Here is a 25,117-nt window from a genome sequence, read left to right as displayed (position 1 = left end):
TGGTAGAATTGTTTTGTGAGTTTATAGTAACATTGCCAATGTACGCTTCTAGAATTACGGCATTATCTTATAAACATATAACAACATTATCTTTGGAGGCTACTAGAAAAGTGCTATTGCCTTACGAGCGTACATCAGCATTACTTTTGTAAGGTTTGTATATCTGTGGTATTGCCATTCGAGCTTACAGTAGAATTATTATGAATAATGATGGAATTACCTTATTATCTTACGAGTTTAAAGTACCATTGCCTTTCTCTGGTGACAGAATTAGCCCATTCACTTACTAGCTACAAATAGAGTTATGATATCGTCTTACGAGTTTACAGTGGTATTAACTTTAAATACAGGTAGATTTGTGACACTGTCTTATGAACGTGGAGCAGTGTTGCCTTTGTACGCTGGTATAATTGGGGTATTGTATTATAATTTCAGAACAATATTGCTCTTTATGCCAGTAGAACTGAAGTAATGACACATGAACTTACACTAGTAATATCTTTGTAAGCTAAATAATATTTGTATTGTCTTATGAAATTATAGTGGCATTAACTTTGTACACTGGAGAATCGATGTATTGTTTTATTAGCTTACAACAGCACTATTTTCATAGAATTATGATGTTCGCTTATCAGCTTACATCACATTTGCAAGCAGGGAAACTATAGTATTGTCTTATGAATACACAGTAGCACTGCTTTTTTGAACTATTGGGTTGAGGAATAATTTGTGAGCGTTTTTTCAAGTTAAAAAAATATATTCATAAATGAAACGCTTTCGCAAAATATTTCATGTCATTTGGTAGATGATTTTTTGCTCTAATAGATGGTGTGTTTGATTTTCATATGTCTTTAATTTTTACTTTCATTTTCAGCTCATTAAATGGAATGTCAAGTGGACAAAATTGAGCATTTTCGACACCATCTGCTTTTCGCATTTAATTTCTTGCAATTTCGTTTAAAACAATGCATACTATATACCTAGGTATTACATGAAATAAAGTATCATAATAAATGTTTTGGGTGTAATGTGTTCATGCATTGAAGTATTGTATAGTCTTGCATGTAATGCTTGAATGAAATTATTTAAAAACGCTCACGAATTATTCCTCAACCTAATAGTAAAATCGTGGTATTGTCTTACGAAAATACAGAAACATTACCTATATGTGCAGATAATTTATGGTATTATCTTACGAGCTTACATTTCTTTTGCATGCTGGTATACTTCTGATGTATGAGCTTACAGTAAGATTACATTTGGTAGACTGGTAGGATTGTTATGGTACGCGGAGCTTACCACAGCACTTTTCTTTTTTTCCCAAAACAAGTTTGTGAGAATTGTTCACACTTTTTTCTCTTGAGAGTGAAATTATTGGTAGTTGTTGTGCAGTGTTACACTTTGTTCTCTAGAGCCTTTGAGACTATTCCTAACAGCAATGCATCATCACATTTTGTGTTCTTACAGTAAAGTTATTCCTAAATATATAATAGAACACTGTTATAGTTTAGTTTCTTGGAGCGTGAGAGACAAGACCAACAAAAATGTACTATCACAGTTTATCCTTACTTTTCAAATAATGAAGTATTCACAAAAGCTCTGTAGGCGTCACAATTCAATTTTCTCAAGTCTGTGAAGTAATCTTAGTAACAGTGATGTATCACAACTTAATTTAAGTCCATACAAAATTTCCAATAGCAGCGTAGTACACGTGATTCAAGTCTGTAATGTACGCCCGACAGTGATTTTATTTTCACGTGGATCAAGTCTCTGATGTACGTCCAATAGTGGTGTTATTTTTATGTGGCTGAAGTCTATGATGCATGTTCGATAGTGGTTATTTCTACGTGGCTGAAGTCTATGATGCATGTTCGATAGTGGTTATTTCTACGTGGCTGAAGCCTCTGATAGTGGTGGTGTATTATAATTTTTTTTTTATTCATGAAAAACAAATACGCAATGTTTTCAGTTAACAGATTATTAGTAGGGATTGCGGTGCATTTAGGCACCAAGTTTCACCCGAGGATTTTTGGTTATGAGGCCATCTGAAATTATTGATGTTGTATGATTATCTCCATACGACTATTGACCTTAGGAACAGCATTCACCGACACGTTCTTGACATCCATAGTAGTCAATAATATGCAGTTACCACACGAGAACTTCTGGTTAGAGAGCTATCTGAAAGTGTTGGTGTACCATGTAGCATCATACCGAAGTTGTTACTGAGAATGGAAGTGGACTTTGTGAACACTTAATGAAATGATAAAACTGTTCAGCAAATTGTTAAATACTTTTTCAATAAATTTGTGTTGGTAAAGCAGCTAATTTAAGTTGAATTTGCAAACTGATTTTGGCACTATTTAAGTGTAAAAAATTTGCAGTCTGGGAATACGTTACCGCTACATAGATACTAATTTCGTTAACCCATGCGTTACAATTTGGGGTACACAAGTGAGCAGAATGCGTGCAGTAAGTTTATAATCATCCTGTACTTATTAACTCATTTCTTTAAAGTTTTGTACTTTGTTTTCGTCACATGTACCTTTACATGGTATAATAATTGTTATTGTGACCGGGTCACATTTTGCTTATTCTTAGATATATTGACAATCATTGCCTATATATTTCTTTAGACCAATCGCGACACGAGTTTTGCCATCTTTATAGAAACTACTAGAATATAAACGGTTAATGGGTCAAGTGACATGTAATTTTTGGACAATATTTGTTTATACGCGCCACTCGATATTATTTTTTTTTTCTTTTCAATATTATTTATTCCTCGCTATGGCAACAAGAGTTTGCGTAAGTGACCCAAACATATTCTTGTTATAGTTCTGGTAAATTTGTTGTAAAAAAAAGAAAAGCGAAACATTACAGGATTTGTCAAAAAAGCATATTATGAACATTTTAGAACAAAACTTATGGACCAATATAAATAATATAAACCATTTATGTCGAAGAATTGAAACAATGAACAAAAGGTAAATACTTTTTCTTACCTTTTGTTCATTGTTTCAATTCTTATCAGAACCTTCAATCTTATATAAAACCTGTTGTTCATGGACCTAATGTACATACTCCACCAAAGATTCTTTATAAGTATCATCTGATTCTGAAGTCAATAGAAATGATGATATGAGCTGTTTTCAACCTGACACGTTTGGAAAACCACGACTTTCTACACAAAAAGAACTATAAATGTGGTGAGAGATTTCAGCCTTCCAAATAATTCTTTAGAGATTTTGAGGTCAACTTCAGCCTAAGAACTTCCTTCCTTCGGGGACATCAGTTTAATGCGAAAGGAGACATGAGAAAGAGTTTATTCTATAGTTTTTGGAAGAAGGTTTACTGCTGTATTGTAAGAACATTGTTGGATTAATACCAGTGCTGGAAGCTGCTATCCATGAACCGCGTAAGAAAGATTGTTCACTGATTCCTCCAAAAGAAGTCTAAAAGGTGTTCTCCTTCACAATGTAATATATGTGCATCTGTTCCTACTGCTCATCTGGTTCGTTTGGAGGAAACTTACAAAAATCTTGAACGTCTTAATAACATAAAATACAAAGAACGTTGTTGGTTACTGTGTGGAAACTTAGAAATTCTTTATATATCACTGGGTCAACAATTCAGTTATACAAAGTTTCAACGTTTTTTGTTATGTAAATGAGACAGCAGAGCACGAAATCAACACTGGATAAAGACAAAATGGCCACCATGAACAAAAATACTCAACGTAAAAATTTGGTTGACTCAAAGACAGTCCCATTACTTCCACCTCACATAAAACTTGGCTTGATGAAGCAGTTTGTAAAGGCCTTAGAGAAAGATGGTGACTGTTTCAAGTATTTATGCAGGCAATCCCCATCTCTTTCAAAAGCGAAACTTGAAGAAGGAATTTCTGTTGGGCCTCAGATTAGGATATTGACTTCGGATGAACAATTCGAAGGGACAATTAAGAAAACTGAAAAAGAAGCACGAACTGCCTTTAAAAATATTGTTGACAGATTTTAAGGAAACAACAAAGGCCCAAATTAAGAAAATATTGTCAATAATACCCTCGATAAATTTAAAGAGTTGGGTTGTAATATGAGCTTGAAAGTTCATTCCTTACATTAACATATTTCCCTAAAAATCTGGGTACCATCTACGAAGGACAAGGGGAAAGGTTTCTTCAAAACATAAGAGGAATGGAGAGGAGGGAACAGGGAAGGTGGGACATCAGCATAATGGTTGATAACTTCTGGTCCTGGAAACGAGATGTTCTAGGCGCACTACGTAAAAAAAAGATTACAAAACGTAGTTTTCAAAACAAAGACGCAAATTTCACACAAAAAAAAACACATCAAAATGAATAAGAATGCATGTTCGTTTGACATCAATGTTCTTCCTTTTTCTTCGGTTTGTATTTTTGTTAAACATAATAAATAAATGTTATTTGTGGTAAGCAGAATAATAATTTGATCTAAGTAAAGTTTTTTCCTGATTTGTAAAAAATATTTTCTAAATTTGCCTTGCTGGATTACGAATAAACTGTTATTAAAACCAAAACAACTTTATGAAGTTCCAATTCCCAGGCCTGTGTTAACAGTTGTTATGTTTGATCCTATTTTAAGTATCACCACAAATATGTAGATAAACCACTTTCTTCATTTTTCAAGGTATTTGTGAAAAAAGAACTAAGCTTATATTGGAAATTAAAATAAAGAAAGTTTTGTGTTTTAAACTGAATAACACATACGTTTTTGTGTTTTTTAATTTTGCACAAAGCTACACAAGGGCTATCTGCGATAGTTGTCCCTCATTTAGCAGTGTGAGACAAAAGGGAAGGCAACTACTCATCACCACCCACCGCCAACTCTTGGACTACTCTTTTACCAGTGAATAGTAGGATTGACCGTCACATTATAACGCCTCCACGGCTGAAAGGACGAGCATGTTTGGTGTGAGGGAGATTCGAGCCCTCGACCCTCAAGATTACGAGTCGAGCGCCCTAACCACCTAGCTGTGCCGGGCCTAACACATACGGAAACTAGTAATAATTTACAGAAAGGGCTTCATTTAAAATCAACTTTAATACAAAATGTGATAGTACAAGTCTTCGACACTAAATTACCTGAAGGCTAAGCGATCAACACGGAGAGTAGAACGATTCAACAAACAGCGTAAGTTAACACTTTTATTTCACAAAAAAAAAAGGAATCTGTACATCACAAATCGCTTCTTTAAACACGACCGTGTTTACAGATATTAAAAACACAAAACAATTGAATATACAAAAGAACGATGGGAAAAAACGTAACGATGATTTGTTAAAAACAAATACGCATTACCTCGCATGGCGATAACGCACGAGTAACATTTCATTCTTCAACCTATCTAACCATGAAACCTTCAACAGCCTACGTACAAAATGTGCCATACAACTGTATTTATAACTAGATATTATTAGCATTTCTCTAGTTTGGTTTCCAGTATTGCATACATAGTCGAGCATCTTCTGTATAAAAATAAATGAATTATAAAGCAACAAGTTCAATAAAAATGCAGGCAAATTAACAAAGTAATTTATATCATACGTTACTTTAAGCATGTATAAAAACATAAAATTTAAATACGCGAAAAACAAGGGAAACTCTAATAATGTACTATATTTTGCTAAATTAATTTGCATTTATATCACACCAGCTGTCCATCCAGGCCAGAATTGGTAACGTGACATGCACTTCACCTTGTTTTTGTGGTAAATATACATTCTTTATGTCGTAGCTTCGAGAAAATGGTCTTGAATTCCTTAACTATAAAAATCAGCTATTCCTACTAGATCTATCCGACCAAAAACAACGATTGTCACAGTTGGATTTCACATTAATCCATGTCGGAAAGACTTGTAGTTTTTCAATTTAAAACCGACTTTATAAGGATCATTTCAAAGCTCTCCGAGAGGTTTCAATGCATGGAATAGACTTTAAAACAGAACACTTTTAAAATATTTACAAAAAACAACACTATTAGTTAAACATTATTTTCAAAATTACTTGCTAAATATATTTCTAAGACATAAATGTCTTCAGTAGCCAACATTTATACATTCAATCTTGCATTTACCACACAATGTATTTTATTATGTCACAACCAGATCTTTATGAGAAATACTTCAATATGTTTCAGTCTTATCGTTACAAATATTAATACATTCAATAGTTCTGAAGTCGCAAACATTTTTACCAACACGTTCTATAGACTTTCCATTACAAATATTTTACAATGTTCTTTAATACTATTGTTACAAATATTTTACCAATAGGTTCTAATTTTATCGTTAGTGATTTTAACAATACGTTCTTCTGACTTTTCGTTAGAAACATTTTACCAATTTATTCTAGTATTACCATCCAGAATTATTTTACTAACGAGCTTCAGGAAGTTACTCGTACAAATATGTTGGACAATATACTCTAGGCACTCGCAACCTTCACACGTTTTACTAATAAAAATCCAATCTGGCCACTACAAATACTTTACCAGTGTACTTCAGATATCCTTTCAAGGAATACTAAAAACGCCACTTAAATTCATATTGAAACTTTATTTCTTTACGCACGTGAATAATTTTGTGGCAAAAGAGATTGAAATATTTACACAAGACTGATATTTTAAATGATTTTTCTTCACAGTGAAAAGCTGTCAGACAAAACATATTGCACACACTTGAAGCTAAAGTTATACTTATGAGTTCGCGGAACCTTCCACCTTATTTTAAAATATTTGAAATACAAGTACTCCATTGCTGATTCAGTTTTATCTTTTAAGTTTTTGTGTTAAGACCAAATACATTTAGCGCTTACAAAATAATCTACCAAGTCTAATTGACAGAGTTGCATTCCCAGACTAATGAAGTTAAATGTGTACGTTGTGTTGGAACTGTTCTGCACTCATCAGAACTGATCCATACGTATAGGTTAAACTAAAAGTAAAACAGCATAAAAATTTTCTACTGGAGATTTTGAATTAATATATGAAATAGATTGTGGTTTGAACATTTTGTTCCATTATTACTCGTTTCTTTGTTTTTTCCTATTTGCACAGGGATGAGAGACTTTAGAAATAAACTTCATGAGTTAAATCACAAAACCAAATTTTAATATTTCAGTATTTTTCAAACACTTTACAGGTTTTCTAGACTAGTTATTTATGCAAACTGGTTATGCAGTTGTGTGCAGTTCCTTCTGGATTTTCTTATGTGTTCTAATGTAAAAAGAGTCATTCGACTAGAAAATATATAAATGTTCAGATTCCAAGACCATAATGTTAGTAGGGAGTATAGGTCATATTTAATGATATTCAAAAGTAACCAGTTGTTCAGAATCAGACATGAATTTCTACAAGGTGCCACATAAGGAGGTATTGTTAAAAAGGGCTTGTTCTTATTTTAAATTAAATTTTATGACAAATATTTTAAAGCAAGTTCTGATAAGGCCAGAGGAAATCCCCATTGATAAAAATATAAGATTTTCAAACCAACAACAAAACAAAACAACTAATGCAGTTAACTACAACATTTAGAAATAAACAAAACAGAGTTGTATACCTATTTTGAGATCTAATGTCTCACCTATTAAGGAATACATAAAACTCCTTTAACACTAATTAATGCTGCTTAATATTTTACTCCAATTCTAAGCAGCATGTTTAGAGTTCCAGGGAGACAAACCCAATACTTTCTTCAAAACTTAACAATAAAACAGAAACAAATTATATGATGTCATACAGGATGTACACTTGAGATGTACATATCCTTAATAACAATGACCAGACAAAAAGATGAAATTGACATAGCTTAGAAAAAAACAATTTACTTGGAAGACAATTTCATTAGATGGTGTCTTTGGTAGTTAATATTAAGTGTAATACTTTCAGGTATATAAAACAAACATTTTCATTAATAGGTTAAAAAAACGTTAATATTCAAATATCTGATTCATTTATTTGCAACTCCAATGATTTAACTAATAACTAGTCACTCACAATATTAGCTCCCATCTAATCATAATACTACTAATTATTTAAACTAGCAATCAACTTTATGGTTGTTTGTTGAATTATCCAGAAATCTGTTACAGTTTACCAAATTAGTTGTCCCTAATTTTTACATAATAAAGTAGAAGGAAGGCAGCTACTAAACAGCACCCATCACAAACTCTTGCCAAACAAAATAGTGAGATTTAGCTGTCACTCTTACACTTATGTTCTCAAAGATCATAGCACAGTTTCTGTTTTCTTTTTTTTTTATAGTAGTTGAATGCAAATCTCAGATACACACTAATCACTGGGCTGATTCTGTGTGAAAAGTTAATATATATATACAGTAACGACCCCTGTAAGCTCACATGTAACAATAACAACACATAGGAGCAAACAAAACCTATCAAATTGCCACAAAACCACAATCACACACTATAACAAAAGTACAAAATTTCTTTGGGAAAATACAATTCATCAAATAACTACACAACAATATTTCATCACACATAACAGGAGTACAAAGTACCTTCAAGTATGCATATTAAATAACTACTATAGCATCTTAGTCGCATATAATAAAAGGAATACAGCACAACTTTGGAAAACCACAGCATCTTGATTCCACATAACAATAACCTTCAGTAATTCCTGACAACTCTGATGTTCAACACTGCAGACAGTTCTACCTGACCCTCAGAAATTCCTAAGAAACCTGGTGTTTAACAAAACAAATACCTCTACTTGGCCTTTAGTATTCCAAACAAACCTAATGTGGAGTCATTAGAAAATATCTTAGCAATAAGAGAATTGATGTTATGGAATGGCCAGCCCAATCACTTATTACATAAATATGATCAAAAGTTTATGGGTCGAGTTAAACCAATTAATCAAAGACTGCAAGCCAAACACAGAAGATAAACTTTTTGAAGTACTCAAATAAGGATGGCAGTTAATTACCAAGGAATATCTGCACAAACACACTGAAAACATGCCATGTTGATGTAAGGCAGTACTGGAAGCCAAGGAAATGCTTACAAAATATGAATTTGTGAAACTGGTTTGTGTTATTTTGAGTTTCAGTTTTATGTTCAGTTATTTCAGAGAAACTTGTTTGATAATCTTGTAGGCTAATTGTAATAAGATCTAAGTAACTAGAGAAGGTTTTCAACACTTTTTATGAGAAAATGTAACTAAAATCATGAAAGGTTCAGGTATTTATGAAAGCCAGTGTTATTAACTTAGGATTTAAAATCATATTTGAACAGATCTCATAAGTGCATTCTAAAACATATAGTTTTACATATTGTTTTGCTATTCAATAAAAACAAATATAACAAATTAACAACATTTTCAGGGGGGACACTTTTTTCTGTCCACCTCCTGTAGTGCTATCTGGTCCTCAACAATTCTTAACACCTCTGGTATTCAATGCTGGAGGTAGTTCAACTTGACTGTCAGTAATTCCTAACAGATGTGGCATTCGATAATGCAGGTAGCTCTACCTAGCCCTCAGTAATCCCTAACATACCAAGTCTTTAATGCTACAGGCAGTTTCACTTGGTATTTAGTAATTACTAACTGATCTGATCTTTAATACCAAGGGCAGTTTTATTTGGCATTCAGTAATTCCTAATAGCTCTGGTGTTAACACCGTGAGTAGTTCAAACTGGTCATAAGTAATTCCAAATAGTTCTGGTATTTAACACTAGGTATTCTATCTGGAATTTAGTACTTTCCAATAGCACTGCTATTCAACACAGCAGGTACTTCTACCTGGCTTTCAATACTTCCTAACAGATTTAGCATTCAACACTGCAGGTAATTCTACCTGGTCCTCAGTAATTCTTAACAGCTCTGGTGTTTAGTAATTCCTAACAGCTGTGATGTTCAGTGTTGCAGGTAGTTCTACCTGGTTCTGAATTATTCCCAAAAGCTATGATGCTTAATGCTGCAAGACATTCTAGCAAGTCCTTAGTAATTCCTTACAGCTCTGGTACTTAACACTGCAAGACATTCTAGCAGATCCTTAGTAATTCCTGACAGCTCTGGTGTTTACTGTTGCAGACAGTTCTACCAGGTCCTCTGTAATTCCTAACTGCTCTGGTGTCAACACTAGGGATAGATCTACTTGGTCCAAGTTAATTCCCAACAGATCTGGTGTTTAACAGTGCACATATCCCTACTAGGTCCTCAGTAATTCCTAACAGCTATGGTACTTATTAATTCCTAACAAATCTGGTATTTGAGACTAGAAGTAGTTCTGTACAGTGCTCAGTAATTCCTAACAGCTCTGGTGTTTAACAATGCAGGTACCTCTACCTGGCCTGTTGTGATTTTTAATAGCTCTGGTATTCAACTCTGTGGGTAGTTCTACTTTTCTATCATGAGTAATTCCTAACAGCTCTGGTGTTTAACAATGCAGGTACCTCTACCTGGCCTGTTGTGATTTTTAATAGCTCTGGTATTCAACTCTGTGGGTAGTTCTACTTTTCTATCATGAGTAATTCCTAACAGCTCTGGTGTTTAACAATGCAGGTACCTCTACCTGGCCTGTTGTGATTTTTAATAGCTCTGGTATTCAACTTTTCTATTATGTTTTGGCTCTTGCAGTTTCCAGTAAAAATTATTCTAATAAAATTATAATGATGCTTTTACTCTTTGAGGACACTTTTATCTGTGCCTGTTTTGAAATAACTGGAAAAATAATCTTTTTCCAACATTCAATTAAACTATACAACTCACATTCATCTACAGTAAAAGTTACCTACAAAACTACTATAGTAAAATCCATACTGTTAACATTTCAGAAAAGTGTACACATAGCAAATACAGGATGAAGCTTTTAAAACAAAATTTTAACTATTACAATCAGGAGTTATTTCATAGAAGATCAATTATAAAGGTTAATGTATTTTAATACATAGTAAATTAATGTAAGAGAAAAATATTCAATTCCAGAGCTCTATCTCTACGTAAAATGACACTATGAAATATAACAATAAGTTTATAAACACTTTCACCTCGAAGTACAACAAACTGATCATTTTTCTAAGCCTGAAGCACACAGACGTTTATAAAAATAAACAGTCATACATTAAAATATTGTTTGATGTTGTGATTATGTCATTCCTGTTTATCACGACTCTTCGTAATTTCTTTTTATGATTTGAATTTCATCTTTCACATGTTTAAAATATTTGCAACATTTTAATAAACATCAAAAAAGCTAGCTACACACCTTGTCAAGAGGTTACATAAGTTGTGACTGTCTAGAGTACATTAGGTTGCATACCTCTTAGCTATCTAGAGTACATTAAGTTAGACAAGCTTGAAATATGTTATATGCATCATATCTTTATACAGTATATTAGATTATATGTGCATGCTTTGTGTTTGTCTAAAGAACATTAGGTTAAATATGTTGTGACTCTCTAGAACACAGTTACATATGTTGTGTCTGTCTACAGTATATTAAGTTACATGTGTTGTATCTTTTCACAGTATATTGAGTTATGTGTCTGTCTAGAGTATGTAAGGTCACACAGTTACATATTTCATATCTGTCTAGTGTACTTTTAAGTTACATATTTGATGTCTTTGTACAGTATGATAAGTTAAATATAATTGTATGTGTCGAGAGTATGTTAGGGTACGTATTTCATGTCTTTATACAGTACGTTTGATTATATATGTCAAATCTGTCAAGAGTATGTTAGGTTAAATATCTCATTTTTGTGAACTTCTCTTACATTTTTATGTTCACAAAATATCTAAATAAAAAGATAGACATGAAGATGGTGTAAGTAGTTAGTTATCTCTGGAGAAGCAAGTTTCAGCTCTAGGCAACAACTACAGAGGGAGATTACTATGAAATACAAAAGCATGAGATACAATTAAACAGAAAAACATTTTAAACTACACAGCTATGCCAGTCTTACTAAACATGGAGGAATAAGCTGACAGAACAAGGTAAGACAGCTCAAATATGTGGCAGTGGACGGATTGGCACAGATTGGAGAGGGAGAATTCAGGCTTGGGCTTGCCGATCACCCTGGAGAAAGACAAAAATAAAAAAAACATTGGGAAAGGCATTACTGTAGTATTTAATCAAATATTTAAGAATAAACAAGTCTATAAATTAAGAAATTTTTCAAGTCAGCACCTTTAACAGACAGGTTCAGCTAGTTTAAACTTAAAAAAAGTGTTACACTTATTTCATAAAATTTCAAATTGTTTACTGAGATAAGGAGCAACACAATTTGTTAAAACTAATTTGAATTCATAATACATTTTGATTTATAAGATTGCTACATTATTATCACTTTGTAAAATATTCTTTGTGCATGTAAAAAAATCAAACTGTTATATATATTTATTGAAAGTTAAAGTTAAGCCTTGATGAGTTTGCTACAAACTTGACAGAACTATCTAAAAAAAAACAATGTAAATTTTTCTTGTTCAATTATCAGTATAAAACACTAAATTAATTCAGTCCATAAGTTTTATGTATATATGAAGTTATTTCTTTTTTAAGGACATTAGTAACCCATGCATTAGTGTTCAACATATTGTATAGAAATCTACCGAAGTCTGTGTGATAATAAAATATATGATTATTATAATAAAAGCTTTCTTTTCATGCTGCTTATTCAACATTTTTCATTTCTGAGATTTATAACAACATATCCTATAAAATCCTAACAAACAATAGAGTACATTTCAATGATTCTTAATTCTATTATAATCAAACAGTGGACAGATTAGCGTATCCATATTAGAGAGTAACTTTTCGATAGTTAAACGCATTCACTCTCTCTAGTTATTCATCATGTAACATGATTCAATGTTACACAAAATGCTAATATTTTACTAAAAATCTAATACACAGGTGTAAAATTGTCCCATAAACAGAGCTAATTGATATCTTACTGATAACATATTTTTGATGCGAGATTTTAAATCCTTTAAAAAGTGTGTAATAAAACTGGCAGTCTTATTAATAACAGATTCTAATATTTAAAATTCATAATTTTATTAATTATATTTTCATAATTACTTTATAATTTTTTTCTAAAAATCTGATTCAGATTATCATACAATGATCCTACAAAAACAGCTTAAAATTTCTTATTTTCATTTTCTAAATTAATCATTTTAAAGTTCACCCTTAAAGGAAAAAACATGTTTTTATCTTTATATAGCATCAGACTAGCATTTCATTTCTCAGTGCAGTGTTTCATAAAAACCCTTCCGTGTTTTGGGTGGTACTGGAGGCGGTGCTTTTGGAGGTAAAGGAGGAGGAATGCTGGGTGGGAAGTTTCTTTTTGCAGTAATTTCATCATTAGGAAGTTCACACTGTAACAAAGCAGTGATTTTATAAAAATTAAAAATAAAATTTGAATGATCTTAGAAAATCTATCAGAAATATTTATGTATTTCAACAAGTTTGCAAGTTTTTAATAATTATATTTAATTTCAAGATAGTTTGAAAATTATTCATATTTATTCTGATAATCAAAAGGTTTAATTTAAATGTACATGAATACCAAAAATGTCCTTTAAGACCACTAATAGCTTTTTCTTGTTTAGTGCTGCCCTCTGTACCTGCATTTTTCACTCATCATTAGACTTGATACCTCCCCACATGTTTACATAGAGTACAGCTGCTTCAAAGCATTCAAATAAACTTGTGACAGCCCTCCACCAATAAGAATTTGACACACCCACCTGGTACAGCTCCCTCTACATCATGTAACCTAATTTTTTAACTTTGAATTTTGCAAAAAAGAGGCACTGAAAGTGGGGAAAACAAGTGAGAAGTGTGGACAGAGGTATCTATTAGAAATACATAGTGTAGAAAAATTATAACTTCAATACAATATTTTATATTTTCTCACAAAATAGCTAGAATACTATATTAAACTGGTGCAAAATATACCAAGGTAAGCAACCTTCAGAAATTGTCCTAAGAGAATGTGCAACTTCAATGCAGAAGGAAGACCACAACACCTCTGTACTAGAGATGCTCTTTGCTCATTGTGAAAAAAATATGTTGCTAAATTAGGCAGAAAAGATATACATCAAATGTATAGCTGGGTGTATCAAACCCTATTCGATGAGTCAACTCGAATCCACTCCAAGGTGAAATATACATGGTGGAAAATTACCAGTCCAAGACCAGGTGGCATCATGAATTTTCTGTCCATTCCTTAATAGAAGGAGGGTTCACACGATCCACACCAACAGAACATCACTACCTTGCTCTCATCTGACTGGAACTGAGCACAGCCCAGAAGATGCCTCTATGGTTCACCCCTCCAGTTGCTAAGAACTGGTAAGTGTCAAGGACTTTCATATACTCCACTCAAAGGGGACAGAGTGTCTAAAGGAACCCTACACCAGAGAAAGTTAAATGGGTGCCCATGAAATCCTGTTTTTAAAAGCAGACTGGTCCCAATTTATTCACAATTGTCCATGAATTGATATGGTCTGGAATGGACTTTAATTATGAAGCAAAAAACTGGGAGGAAACCTTCAGCATTTTTATGGAACATCTCATCTCAACAGTAAGCATTACAGACCTTAATGGCCATAAAGTGTGAATTTATGTATTAGCATGTAAATTGGACAGGCACAATCTTGCTACAGCATGTAAACCCAATGAGTAAATGTTCCACTATAATGAAAATAAAATAGAACAATAGTTACCTACTCAGAGTTTAACTAAGGTGTATAGAATGGCAACAGGTTGTATTCAATGTAACGAGGAAGAGATAGTCAAGTGATGAAGATAATGAGTAATGAAGGTGTGTGGTGTGGTTCACATGTCAGCCTGGATGATCTCTCCAAATGAGAGATTCCAATGAGCAACTAAGGAAAGTGTGAACTCATGGACATGGTATGAGGATACTTAGCAAATATGACATGTATCAGGAGACAAGGAAGAATAAGCCAAATAATTAAGATGACAAATCCATACTCAATGGGTACCAAAGGAAATGTCTACAATAGAGGAAGGGTTCCAGTGAAGAAACAGACAAGAAAAGGAAACATGGGAAGAAACTGTGTGGGCAGCATAACAATGGAGAACATGAAAGACATAGAATATGATCTAGCTCAGAGCAGGAAGACAAATGGTAAATACAAGGGAGGGAAATAGCTACAAATGTAATGTTAACTTCATGAGTTGCTGAAGTCTTGAAGAAAAACTGCAATCCAAAGTCAGAAGAACATAGGTGCTTTGGTAGAGAATACATGAAACATCAAGAGTGAAAGCATCCAATCAATAACAATCATAGACAAAAATAGAACAAGAAAACAGATTTTCAATAACAGGTGGTATAATGAACAGGTAGCCAGTGTTTGAAAGGATGTTGGATGAGGACATGGAGAACTAACACTGAGGTCACAATCTGAAAAGGGTGTAGGACAAGGTGAGCAAAGAAGCCAAAAGGAGCAAAACAAAAGAAAGAGAACAGGAAAGGAAAAACTACAAAAATGGGAAAAATACAAGGTATTGGGTAAGTGAGTGATAAACAACAATGGTAAAGACACAGAAGGACCATTCTCAGTGAGGTAAAACATTCTGAGACATGAGGAACACGAGAATAGGAAGAGAAATAACCATGGTACAGAGACAAATGGCAAACAATATCCCATTTTCTCTGATAAACATTAAGGATGAAAGATATACTTTACTGGAAAAGACAGGAAGCTACATGTATGGACAGTCCAAACCACCATGGATGCCAAAGTCCCCAGAGAGATAGAACCTTGCATGCAGTGAGAGAAGATTAAACTTTAAGAACTAATAACTATTAATCCCAGTGGGAAAGGAAAAGGATGGGCCCAACTGGGATAGAAGCTGAAGGACACTCCCAAATGGAGGAGCTATTGGGCTGATATGAGAAAGAATTACTCCAACTTGAATATCTAATTCCCATGAGCAGCTAGCTCCTCAGAAAAATAAATGTATCTGAGAGATTTGTTTTTTTTTGGATTAAGCTAAAATCAGCCAGTCATCCAAATAATGGTGAAACTACAGACTATGAGAATAAGATGGGCAGAGGCACCTGACAGAATACACATAAAGCAAAAGCTAGACCAAATAGAAAAGCACATTTCTGATATATTCAACCATTGTGGACAAAACATAGGTATTTCAATGTCTGGGAAACAGGAATGTGAAGCTAAGCATCCAAGACAACTATGCTTGTCATCTAAAAGCTAGGAGTAATTAGGAGGAGTGAAGAAAAACATGTCAATGAAACAGTTAATAATAATAGATCTTAGGAACTACAAACAACCAGGAACAGAACCCTGAAGAAGGATGACAGATGTGTTCAATATTATCCTCATGAAGATACTCAACTGTTTCAAATAGATGCTGGCAAAAAAGTGGGTCCCAAGGATGAGAGAAGGGAATGGGGTGTGGGTATAATAGAGGAAGTGTTACAAACAAAGACAGAGCCCTTCAGATAACATCTAAAGCACCCAAGAATCTGTAATGAAAGCACTTAATAGATGAACAAACATGCCTCAACCATGCCAGAACTAACAGAAGAGTCAGTGGTACTGATGGTTAAAAAAAAGACCCAGCAATAAACAAGGACAGAGAGATAGGCAAATGGGAGCAAGGAAAAGGGCAAGATATAAAATGAATGCAGGAAAAGGCTGTAAAAGCTGAGAGACCATGGAGGAAAGAGAAGAGTGTTGATAAGTAGCCTTCATCCTAAATTCCAATAAGTCAGTAAGATCTCCAAAGACTGACTGGTGTAGAAATGGAACAATTAAAAGGTCTCACAAATAAGCAGCAGAAAGGTGCACATCAGCTGAAAGTGCATCCCTACTCAGGAGATCAACACAGTAGCCAAATCTGGATGAAAAGTGAAGAGGAACCTGAACATGTCCACAGGAAAAACAAGAGGGAGTTTGTATCTGCCAAAAATCTCTCAGGAAAATGGTGGATAGCCTCAGATAGAGGAGAGGTAACAAAGAAAAATGGAGAGTGTTGAACAGAGATGGGGAAATTGGGCTTTGGGAAATCTCACAGTAATACCAAGGTCAGCTCCCCACAACTGAATAAAAGAGTCATTCTGAGGATAGAAAGGAAACTTCCAAATAATGATATTAATGTGCAGAAATCAGAGAAAAAAAAGCATGCTCATTCCAAAAAGTAACTGAGCTTTAAACTGATCAAGATGAACTATAATATCAAAAGAAGAAAGGAAAAGGAAATGAGAGTAAAAATTTTTTAAATCAACCTACATTATGAAGTTAACAAAGAGAAGAAAAATGAATAAACTGCAGATAATGTTCCACAATATCTTAGAAAATCAAGTTAAAAAAAAATTGAACCAAACGCAAGTGAAAATTAGATACATTTGCACTCTCGTACATGAAATCAAAAAGTGAAGACTGGGTACAACAATACAGAGAGTCAGATGAGCCAGAAGGGAGTGTCACTCTTCTGTTGATGAGGAGCTATCACAAGCATACCTATACTTGCATGCTACAGTGTAGAGCAAAAAATGTTGCATATTGGCAGCACAGAATGAAATATCTGTTATGTAAAAAGAGGTAAGGAATAGTATCAATAACTGACTTAACATACAACCCCTACAACATGGTAATACTAAAAATCAATGTGGTTAGCGTTAAGCCTATACAACAAATTACTATTGAAAACTGGCTCAGTATTCAGTTTATACAATATTAAAAACTGACATGATTAACAACAAGCTAAACTACAGTAACACTGAAAATTGACTTAGTTAATATTCAGCCTCAAAAAATTGCAAATTTATTTAACATTCAGTCTCAACAATGTGTTACAACTAACAGTTGAATGGGTTGATGTTTAATCTCTACAACATGGGACTATTGATAACAATTAATATTCAAGCTTTTATTGCATGGTGCTACTGAAAAAAAACATTTGGTCCAAATTTAGCTTCTATAATAAGGTACAACTTAAAACTGACTTGGTCAATATTCAGCCTTCACAACTTAATAATATTGTAAACTGACATAGTAAAAATTCAGCCTCTACAAATATGTCACTATTGAAAGCTGGCATGGTTAACATTTCACCTTTACAACAAAGTCTAACTGAAAAATTATTTAATATTCAGCCTCTACAACATGGTAGTATAATAAAAGACTTAATATTGAGCCATTACAGCATGGTTTCACTGAAAACTCACTTATTATTCAGGTTTCAAAAAAGTTGCTTCTGAAAACTGACATGATTAACATTTAGCTTCTACAACATGGTACTAGAAAAGACTAATTTAACATTCAGCTTTTAGAAATATTGAACTACTGAAAACTGACTTAATATGCAGCCTGTAGAATATGGTACTATTGAAATATTGCATCAAACCTCTGCAACACAGTAATACTGAAAATAGCTTAGTTAAAAAATCAGCCTTGAAAACATACAATTCAAAACAGATTTGATTAACATTCAGCCTCCACAACCTAGTACTGTTGAAAACGTATTTAACAATCTGCCTCTACAAAATAGTAGTATTAAAAGCTCACTTAACATTCAACTAGTAGAGCATGTTACTACTGTACAAAAAACAAAACAAAATACATAATATTAAGCCTTTACAACACAGTATAACTGTAAACTGCCTTAATACTCAGGCTTTACAAAATGTTACTATTATAAAATTGACTTTATTGATACTTCCACAACATGATAGTATTGAAGAATGATTTAACATTCAGCCTTTAGATTATGGTATTATTAAAAATTAAGTTGGTTAATTTTCAGTCTTCACAAAAATGGTACTATTGAAAGCTGATTTAATATTCAGTCTGTACAAAATGGTGCAATTAAATTAATATTTAAACCTCCACAACACGGTACAAGTAATAAATGGCCTGATTAAAATTCTGCCTCTTATAACATGGTAATAGTGATAAATGACCTGATTAAAATTCTGCCTCTTATAACATGGTAATAGTGATAAATGACCTGATTAAAATTCTGCCTCTTATAACATGGTACTAGTGATAAATGTCCTGATTAAAATTCTGCCTCTTATAACATGGTACTAGTGATAAATGGCCTGATTAAAATTCTGCATCTTATAACATGGTACTAGTGATAAATGGCCTGATTAAAATTCAGCTTTTGCAATATAGTACTACTGAAAACTCACTTAATATTGAGTTTATAAAACATTATATAATTGAAAATTAATTTGGTTCAGATCCATGACTACTGAGAACTCCCTTGGTTGACATTTAGCTTTCACAAAATGGTACTATGGAAATCTGAATCACTTAACATCCAACCTCCATGACACTATTATTAAAAATTGACTTAATATGGTGCTACTGAAAACTGAATTGACATTTAGCTTCTATGACATGATAATACTGAAATCTGACTTACTTAATGATCAACCTCCACAATATGATACTACTGAAAACTGACTTAACATTTAGTCTTAATAATATGGTACTATTCAAAAACTACCTTTGTTAACTTTAGCCTCCACATCATGGTAGTATTGAAGGTTAACTTGTTACTGTTCAGACAAGACAACATGAAATACGTTTTAAGCCAACTTGACTGACATACAGACTTTACAACATACATTAACCCATTGCTTACAATATAAAATTAAATTACTAATTGGAGTCAATAAGAATAAGTAATCATACACTATAAATAAAAGATTATTATGATCATAGCCTATTTCGTAACAAAATCTACAAGATGTTTGTGTCTAACTGAGCTAATATGGTTACAAGAAATTCAATTAGGTGTTCACATCCCAACAAAAGTGATATGGTTAAAAAATACCTATATGGTGTACAAGTCTCAACCATATAACTCATAAAGGCTAGAAAAAGATCCATACGATATTCAAGTCATAATCAAACTGGTATGGTTACAATAAACACCTATAATATGTTCAAATCCACACTTAACACCTGATACGGTGATAAGAGCACATATAACGTGTACAAGTCCAAATTGAATGCCAATATGGTTAAAAGAGCACCTATAATATGAAACAATCATGTATTTAAAGATTAATCAAGTGTATTTACAAACAATAATTTAATATACTTATTTAAAAGCTAAAAGACATATTCCTAACAAATATCCTTCAGATACAATCATGTATTTGAATGCTAATACAGACAGTGCTTACAAACAGCAGTTGAATATAATCATCTGTAAAAATTCTCAGAAAGACACAGAAATCACAAAAACAAATGGACATAATTATGTACTTAAATGCTGATAAAAACACAGATCTTATAAACAACTGATATATTCATGTATTTAAGTGGTATAAGAAAATGTTAAAACACCCGTGGTACTATAAATTGTTTTAGGATTAATTCACAAAACCTTCTTTTTCCATTTTATTTAAATTTTTGTGAAGTGCATGTATACCTCATACACTTTTATTATTCATCAGAATTTCTACCAACCTATCCTCAAATTGAAAATCTTTGAGGCAGGATTAGAGTAAATTAAACTATTACACCTTGGTTATCATTAAATATAGCAATCAAAAGGGTTTGATGTCCCGAGTCAAAACCTGTAATAATTAGATTTCAAATTGATCAAAAAGTGATGGAAATATGACTAAAAATTTGTTGTTAAAAAAAAAATCCATCCTTTGAGCTGCTATGCCATAGGTAAAAAGACAAAGATCATAAACAACAACTAGATACCATCAGGTATTTAAAGGCTAATACCAACACAGGGGTTACAAACAGCAGATGGATATAATCCTATATTTGAATTATAATATTATGTAGGGATCTCAAATGACAATTCGATATAATCATTTATTTAAATGCTAAAAAAATACAGTAGTCATAAACAACAACAATGGACATAACCATGTATTTAAAGGCTAAAAAGGCACATTAATTACAAAAAACAACTAGATAAAATCAAGTATTTAAGTGTTAAAAAAGAGACAAATTGTAAATAATTTGTTCAAATGTTAAAAAAAACACAGAAACAGTATTTAGATATAATCCTGTATTTATATGCTACAAAAACTGGGTTCACAAAAAACAAGTGGATATAATCATGTATTTGAATGCTAAAAAAAAACAAGGCTCACAAACAGCAATGGGATAAAATTATGTATTTTAATGCTAAAAAAAAACAAGGCTCACAAACAGCAATGGGATAAAATTATGTATTTTAATGCTAAAAATAAAAAAGACACAAGAGTCACAATAACTGGACACAATCATTCACTTAAACACTAAAAACAAAAAAAGAGACCAGACTCCCAAACAACTGGATATAATCATGTATTTAAATTCTACAAAAGACACATGGCTCAGATAAAAAAAAAAAAAGGATATCCATGAACAAAATACTAAATCTCTGTTTTTGTTTGCTTGCTTGTTTGTCTGTTGTGTTCACTGCACAGGATGCACTTCCCTCATGTGTAGGTACACAAAACAACAATTTTTCATTGATATACACATAACACAAATAACTATTTTCAGTTTAGAGGAATTTCATATTTTTTTTTCATGTGATAATGAATACACTGTTAGATATTTATTTTACGTGGTTGTAATTCTAAGCAGACTTGACACCATTTGGTAAATATAACATTCAATTTAGAATATGATATTAGACCAGAAAGGCCTACTTTGTTAGAAATCATTAGTTATATATCTACTAATACATCATATATTTAACTGTACACACAAAAGAAATGTATGCAGAATTAGAACGTTGTGTGTGAAAAAGCAAACAGTATATCTACCCTACAAAAATAAAATTATGCTGGCTATAAAACAAACTATGTTAAAACAGTAACAATTACATAATAATACTTATTGGGTACAATGAATTTTAAGTCAAATCAGCATGTGTATTTTATTCTACTTTTTTCCTTCAGGTGATTAGATACATGTACTTACAGCTATGATTATTGGGTACAAAAAAGTAAAACAATTAGTCAAGGAAATCCCTACAGAGATGCGTAAGTTGTTGGTAAAGTGTATGATACGGTTATAAAGATTAACCAAACACCTATGGACATTATCAAATTTTCCTTACAAACTGGAGAGTATGATAAGGTCAGCAAGCATTCCTAGTAGCATTTATAATGTGATCATACAGATTAGCCAAACACCTAAAAATAGATTGGTAAACTTTCCTAGTAAAGTATAGAATGTTACTGTACATATTAGCTCAGCACCTATAGATACAAATGTTTCTAATAAAGTCTGGAATAGGATTATATGGACTTGCCAAATGTGTGTGGATAAAAATAGGAGCAACTGAAACAAAGTTTTTATGCACAATAATGTAAGAAGTAACTGAAAAAAAAATTATAAACTGTCAATTGTAAAATAGAGGATTCAGTGTTGTTAAAATAAGATAAATACAATTAATAAAATTCATATGAAGTTCAATGATATGAAAATTTCATGAAAAACTTTTGTTTTTAAAACTGTCATGAACAAAGAAACTACTTGTAAACTAATAATTTATAAAAAGTTACTTTATATTCAATGCCAAGTTACATATGACCATGTTACAATATTTCCTAAAAAAATCGATCTTTTGAAAAATTAGAGAAAACTGAATTTAGTTTCTGTCAACAGAAAATGGGTGTCCCTAATTCTTTCATCAAAACTTTATTAAATGTAGCTAACATCCTACTACTTTTAATGAAATTTTCTAAATATTATTACTGGATTACCTTGTCCAATGTTTTTTTTTTATGGATAAAAAATTACTATTAATACATGTTTCTTAATAATATATATTAAGTATTAATTTTGTTAACACCCACTAATGTTTCTTAATGATACACATAGAAAAAATGTTTGTTGATGTTACTTTGTGATACATGTTGAGTATAAATGTTGCTAATATCTGCTATTAATTATATATAAAGTATTAGCAATTTTACTTAAAAAAATAACACATCACAATTAAAGAAATCATCAGTTTGTAAGTGTCATTAACACAGCCATTGTTAGATGCAAAGTTCGAAAGTATTCATTATGTAGATTACATGTCAACATTTTTTAAAGTGTCAAATATAAGTGTTGTAGATCTAACTTTATTAGCAGGGAAAACTGTTGAGAAAAGAATGTATTTTATTTCTGTTTGTGTATGACAATGTTTAGCTCAGACAAACTAACTTAGAAGATTCTCTGCTTAGTGTCAAGGTCAGGTTGTCTTATACACAAGAAAAAATTACAACACAAAAAGCAAGAGAGCTGTAACAAGGACTTACAACAATTAACAATCTTTACAAATGCTTTATTGAGTTCAACATTCTACTCTTTACATAACAATAACATCAATAACAGGGCCACTACTACTTTTAAGTACACTTTATCCCATGGATACTAGGACTGCATTCAATAATGAAAAGGAAAACAAGTAAACAAACAAAAGTAATGTATATTGGTCCAATTTCATAATATAAAATAATAAAAAATAAAGTTCTGTGGCCTTTGATATTTTCTGCAAGAAAATTTTCCTCTGCATAAATGATTCCTAAAAACTTTGTAAAAAAAATACCTTTTGAAAAAAACATGTAATGTTTGAGCCCCCACCACCAAAGACTTTTGATAGATATTTATAAGATAAAAGTTAGCAATATATCAATTTTCTGTGTGTGTACATGTGTGTGTGTGTGTGTGTGTGTCTATGTATACATATCTTTATCAGGCCTATCATCTGCAGTTGCTCCCAACTACATGTTGAACTAAGGGAAAATACACAAAATAACAATATACACCTAAATTAAATTAATTCTTTACTATGTATAAACACACACACACACACTTTTCCAAAAATTTGTAACAAGTCCATGTCAAATGTCTCTTTGTACATATACTTTGTTTCTTAAGCTTTCTGTACAAGACATAGTTTTATGTGCATTTAATTTTATTAAAAGGATTAAATGTAAACATTAACTTTATGTTCCTAAGCAATTCTGATTTTGCTTCAAATAATAACAGAAAGCAATTAATATAAAAAAGTGAAAAACTGCATACAAATAAAAGTTTGTTCCATTTATTTTTGACATCATGTAGACAAAAGAAATTTAATTTTTGTACTTGAACTTATTATTGAATAGTTTCACCTCCACAACATCTGATCATAGTTAACTTCTGTTTGTGTAATTATAGGACAAGCTAGGCTTAACCTTTCCTGTTTAAAATTCTGTAAAACAATACAGAAAAAATGACAACCACTGTAATTTTACAAAGATGCAAGATGCAAGCCCCATTTAGGAATTATTCTTAATTTCTTCTCATTTCTTTAGAATACAATAAAAGAATACTTTCCTGATACAAATTAATTTGTCACTACAGTTTTTCTCTAATGAAATACCATATTAATTGAACTCTGTAATGTTTTTAAACATTTATAGAAATAAAAAGATTTAGCTTACACTAATGAATGGGCTTGCATCTAAATTTTTTTATCAACATATATAACAAGTAACTTTAATTTTTCAAACATAGGTAGTAATAAAAATTTCAATCTAATCAAGAAATTTTACATATTTCATGCAATATTTCAAGGTTTTTGTATAAACACTGTTTTTCTACAGTATTATGGTATGCCCATGTGTGACCTCAGTAATCAAACTAAGGAAAGACCCATTTCCATCAAGTATACGGATTTCCCATAAACACAAGACTTCCAGTCCTTTCATCCATTCGATACGGCTCTACATCAGTCTGGAACAGCACATAAGACTATGCTGTAATAAGAGCTCTTAGTAACAAATGTATAAGGAATCTACCTAAAAAATTCTAATGTTGTCACCATATTGTAAATACACTGAAAGCTATATCTATTTCATTAGCTAACACTTCTTTAATTACAGCTGTTTCCAAAACTATGGTGGTAGGGAGTTACAATGCCTCACCTTCCACTACATTTATAATTCCATCCTAAGCTAAATACTCTGAATATTAATGTATAAAAATGGAGCAATCAAATAAGCCTATTCCAGCACTAGCAAATATCATTCTTGAAAAAGTTTCTTTTAAAAAATTTGGTAAACAATGACAATGTTAAACACTTTATTATTTCTTCAGA

General features: G+C 32.0%; 1 protein-coding gene across 10 annotated transcripts in view; it reads right to left on the bottom strand.

Moving 5' to 3' along the window:
• Window positions 1-5,168: 5,168 nt before the first annotated feature.
• The window catches only part of axo (axotactin), a 202,924-nt gene continuing 182,975 nt past the window's right edge, over window positions 5,169-25,117 (bottom strand). For 5 of the 10 annotated variants that reach the window (XM_076473773.1, XM_076473775.1, XM_076473778.1 and 2 more), the window contains one exon: window positions 13,123-13,383. In XM_076473773.1, coding sequence (XP_076329888.1) covers window positions 13,252-13,383 — 132 coding nt within the window. In that variant the 3' untranslated portion in view covers window positions 13,123-13,251. Of the gene's footprint in view, window positions 12,080-13,120; window positions 13,384-23,299; window positions 24,777-25,117 lie in introns of those variants that run through there. The other 5 variants (XM_076473779.1, XM_076473772.1, XM_076473769.1 and 2 more) reach the window with 4 other exon arrangements.

The sequence above is a fragment of the Tachypleus tridentatus genome, chromosome 12 (assembly GCF_004210375.1).
Source record: "Tachypleus tridentatus isolate NWPU-2018 chromosome 12, ASM421037v1, whole genome shotgun sequence".
Taxonomy (NCBI): Eukaryota; Metazoa; Arthropoda; class Merostomata; order Xiphosura; family Limulidae; genus Tachypleus; species Tachypleus tridentatus.
Note: the sequence above shows the minus strand (reverse complement) of the source record. Positions and strands in the feature narration are given on the sequence as shown.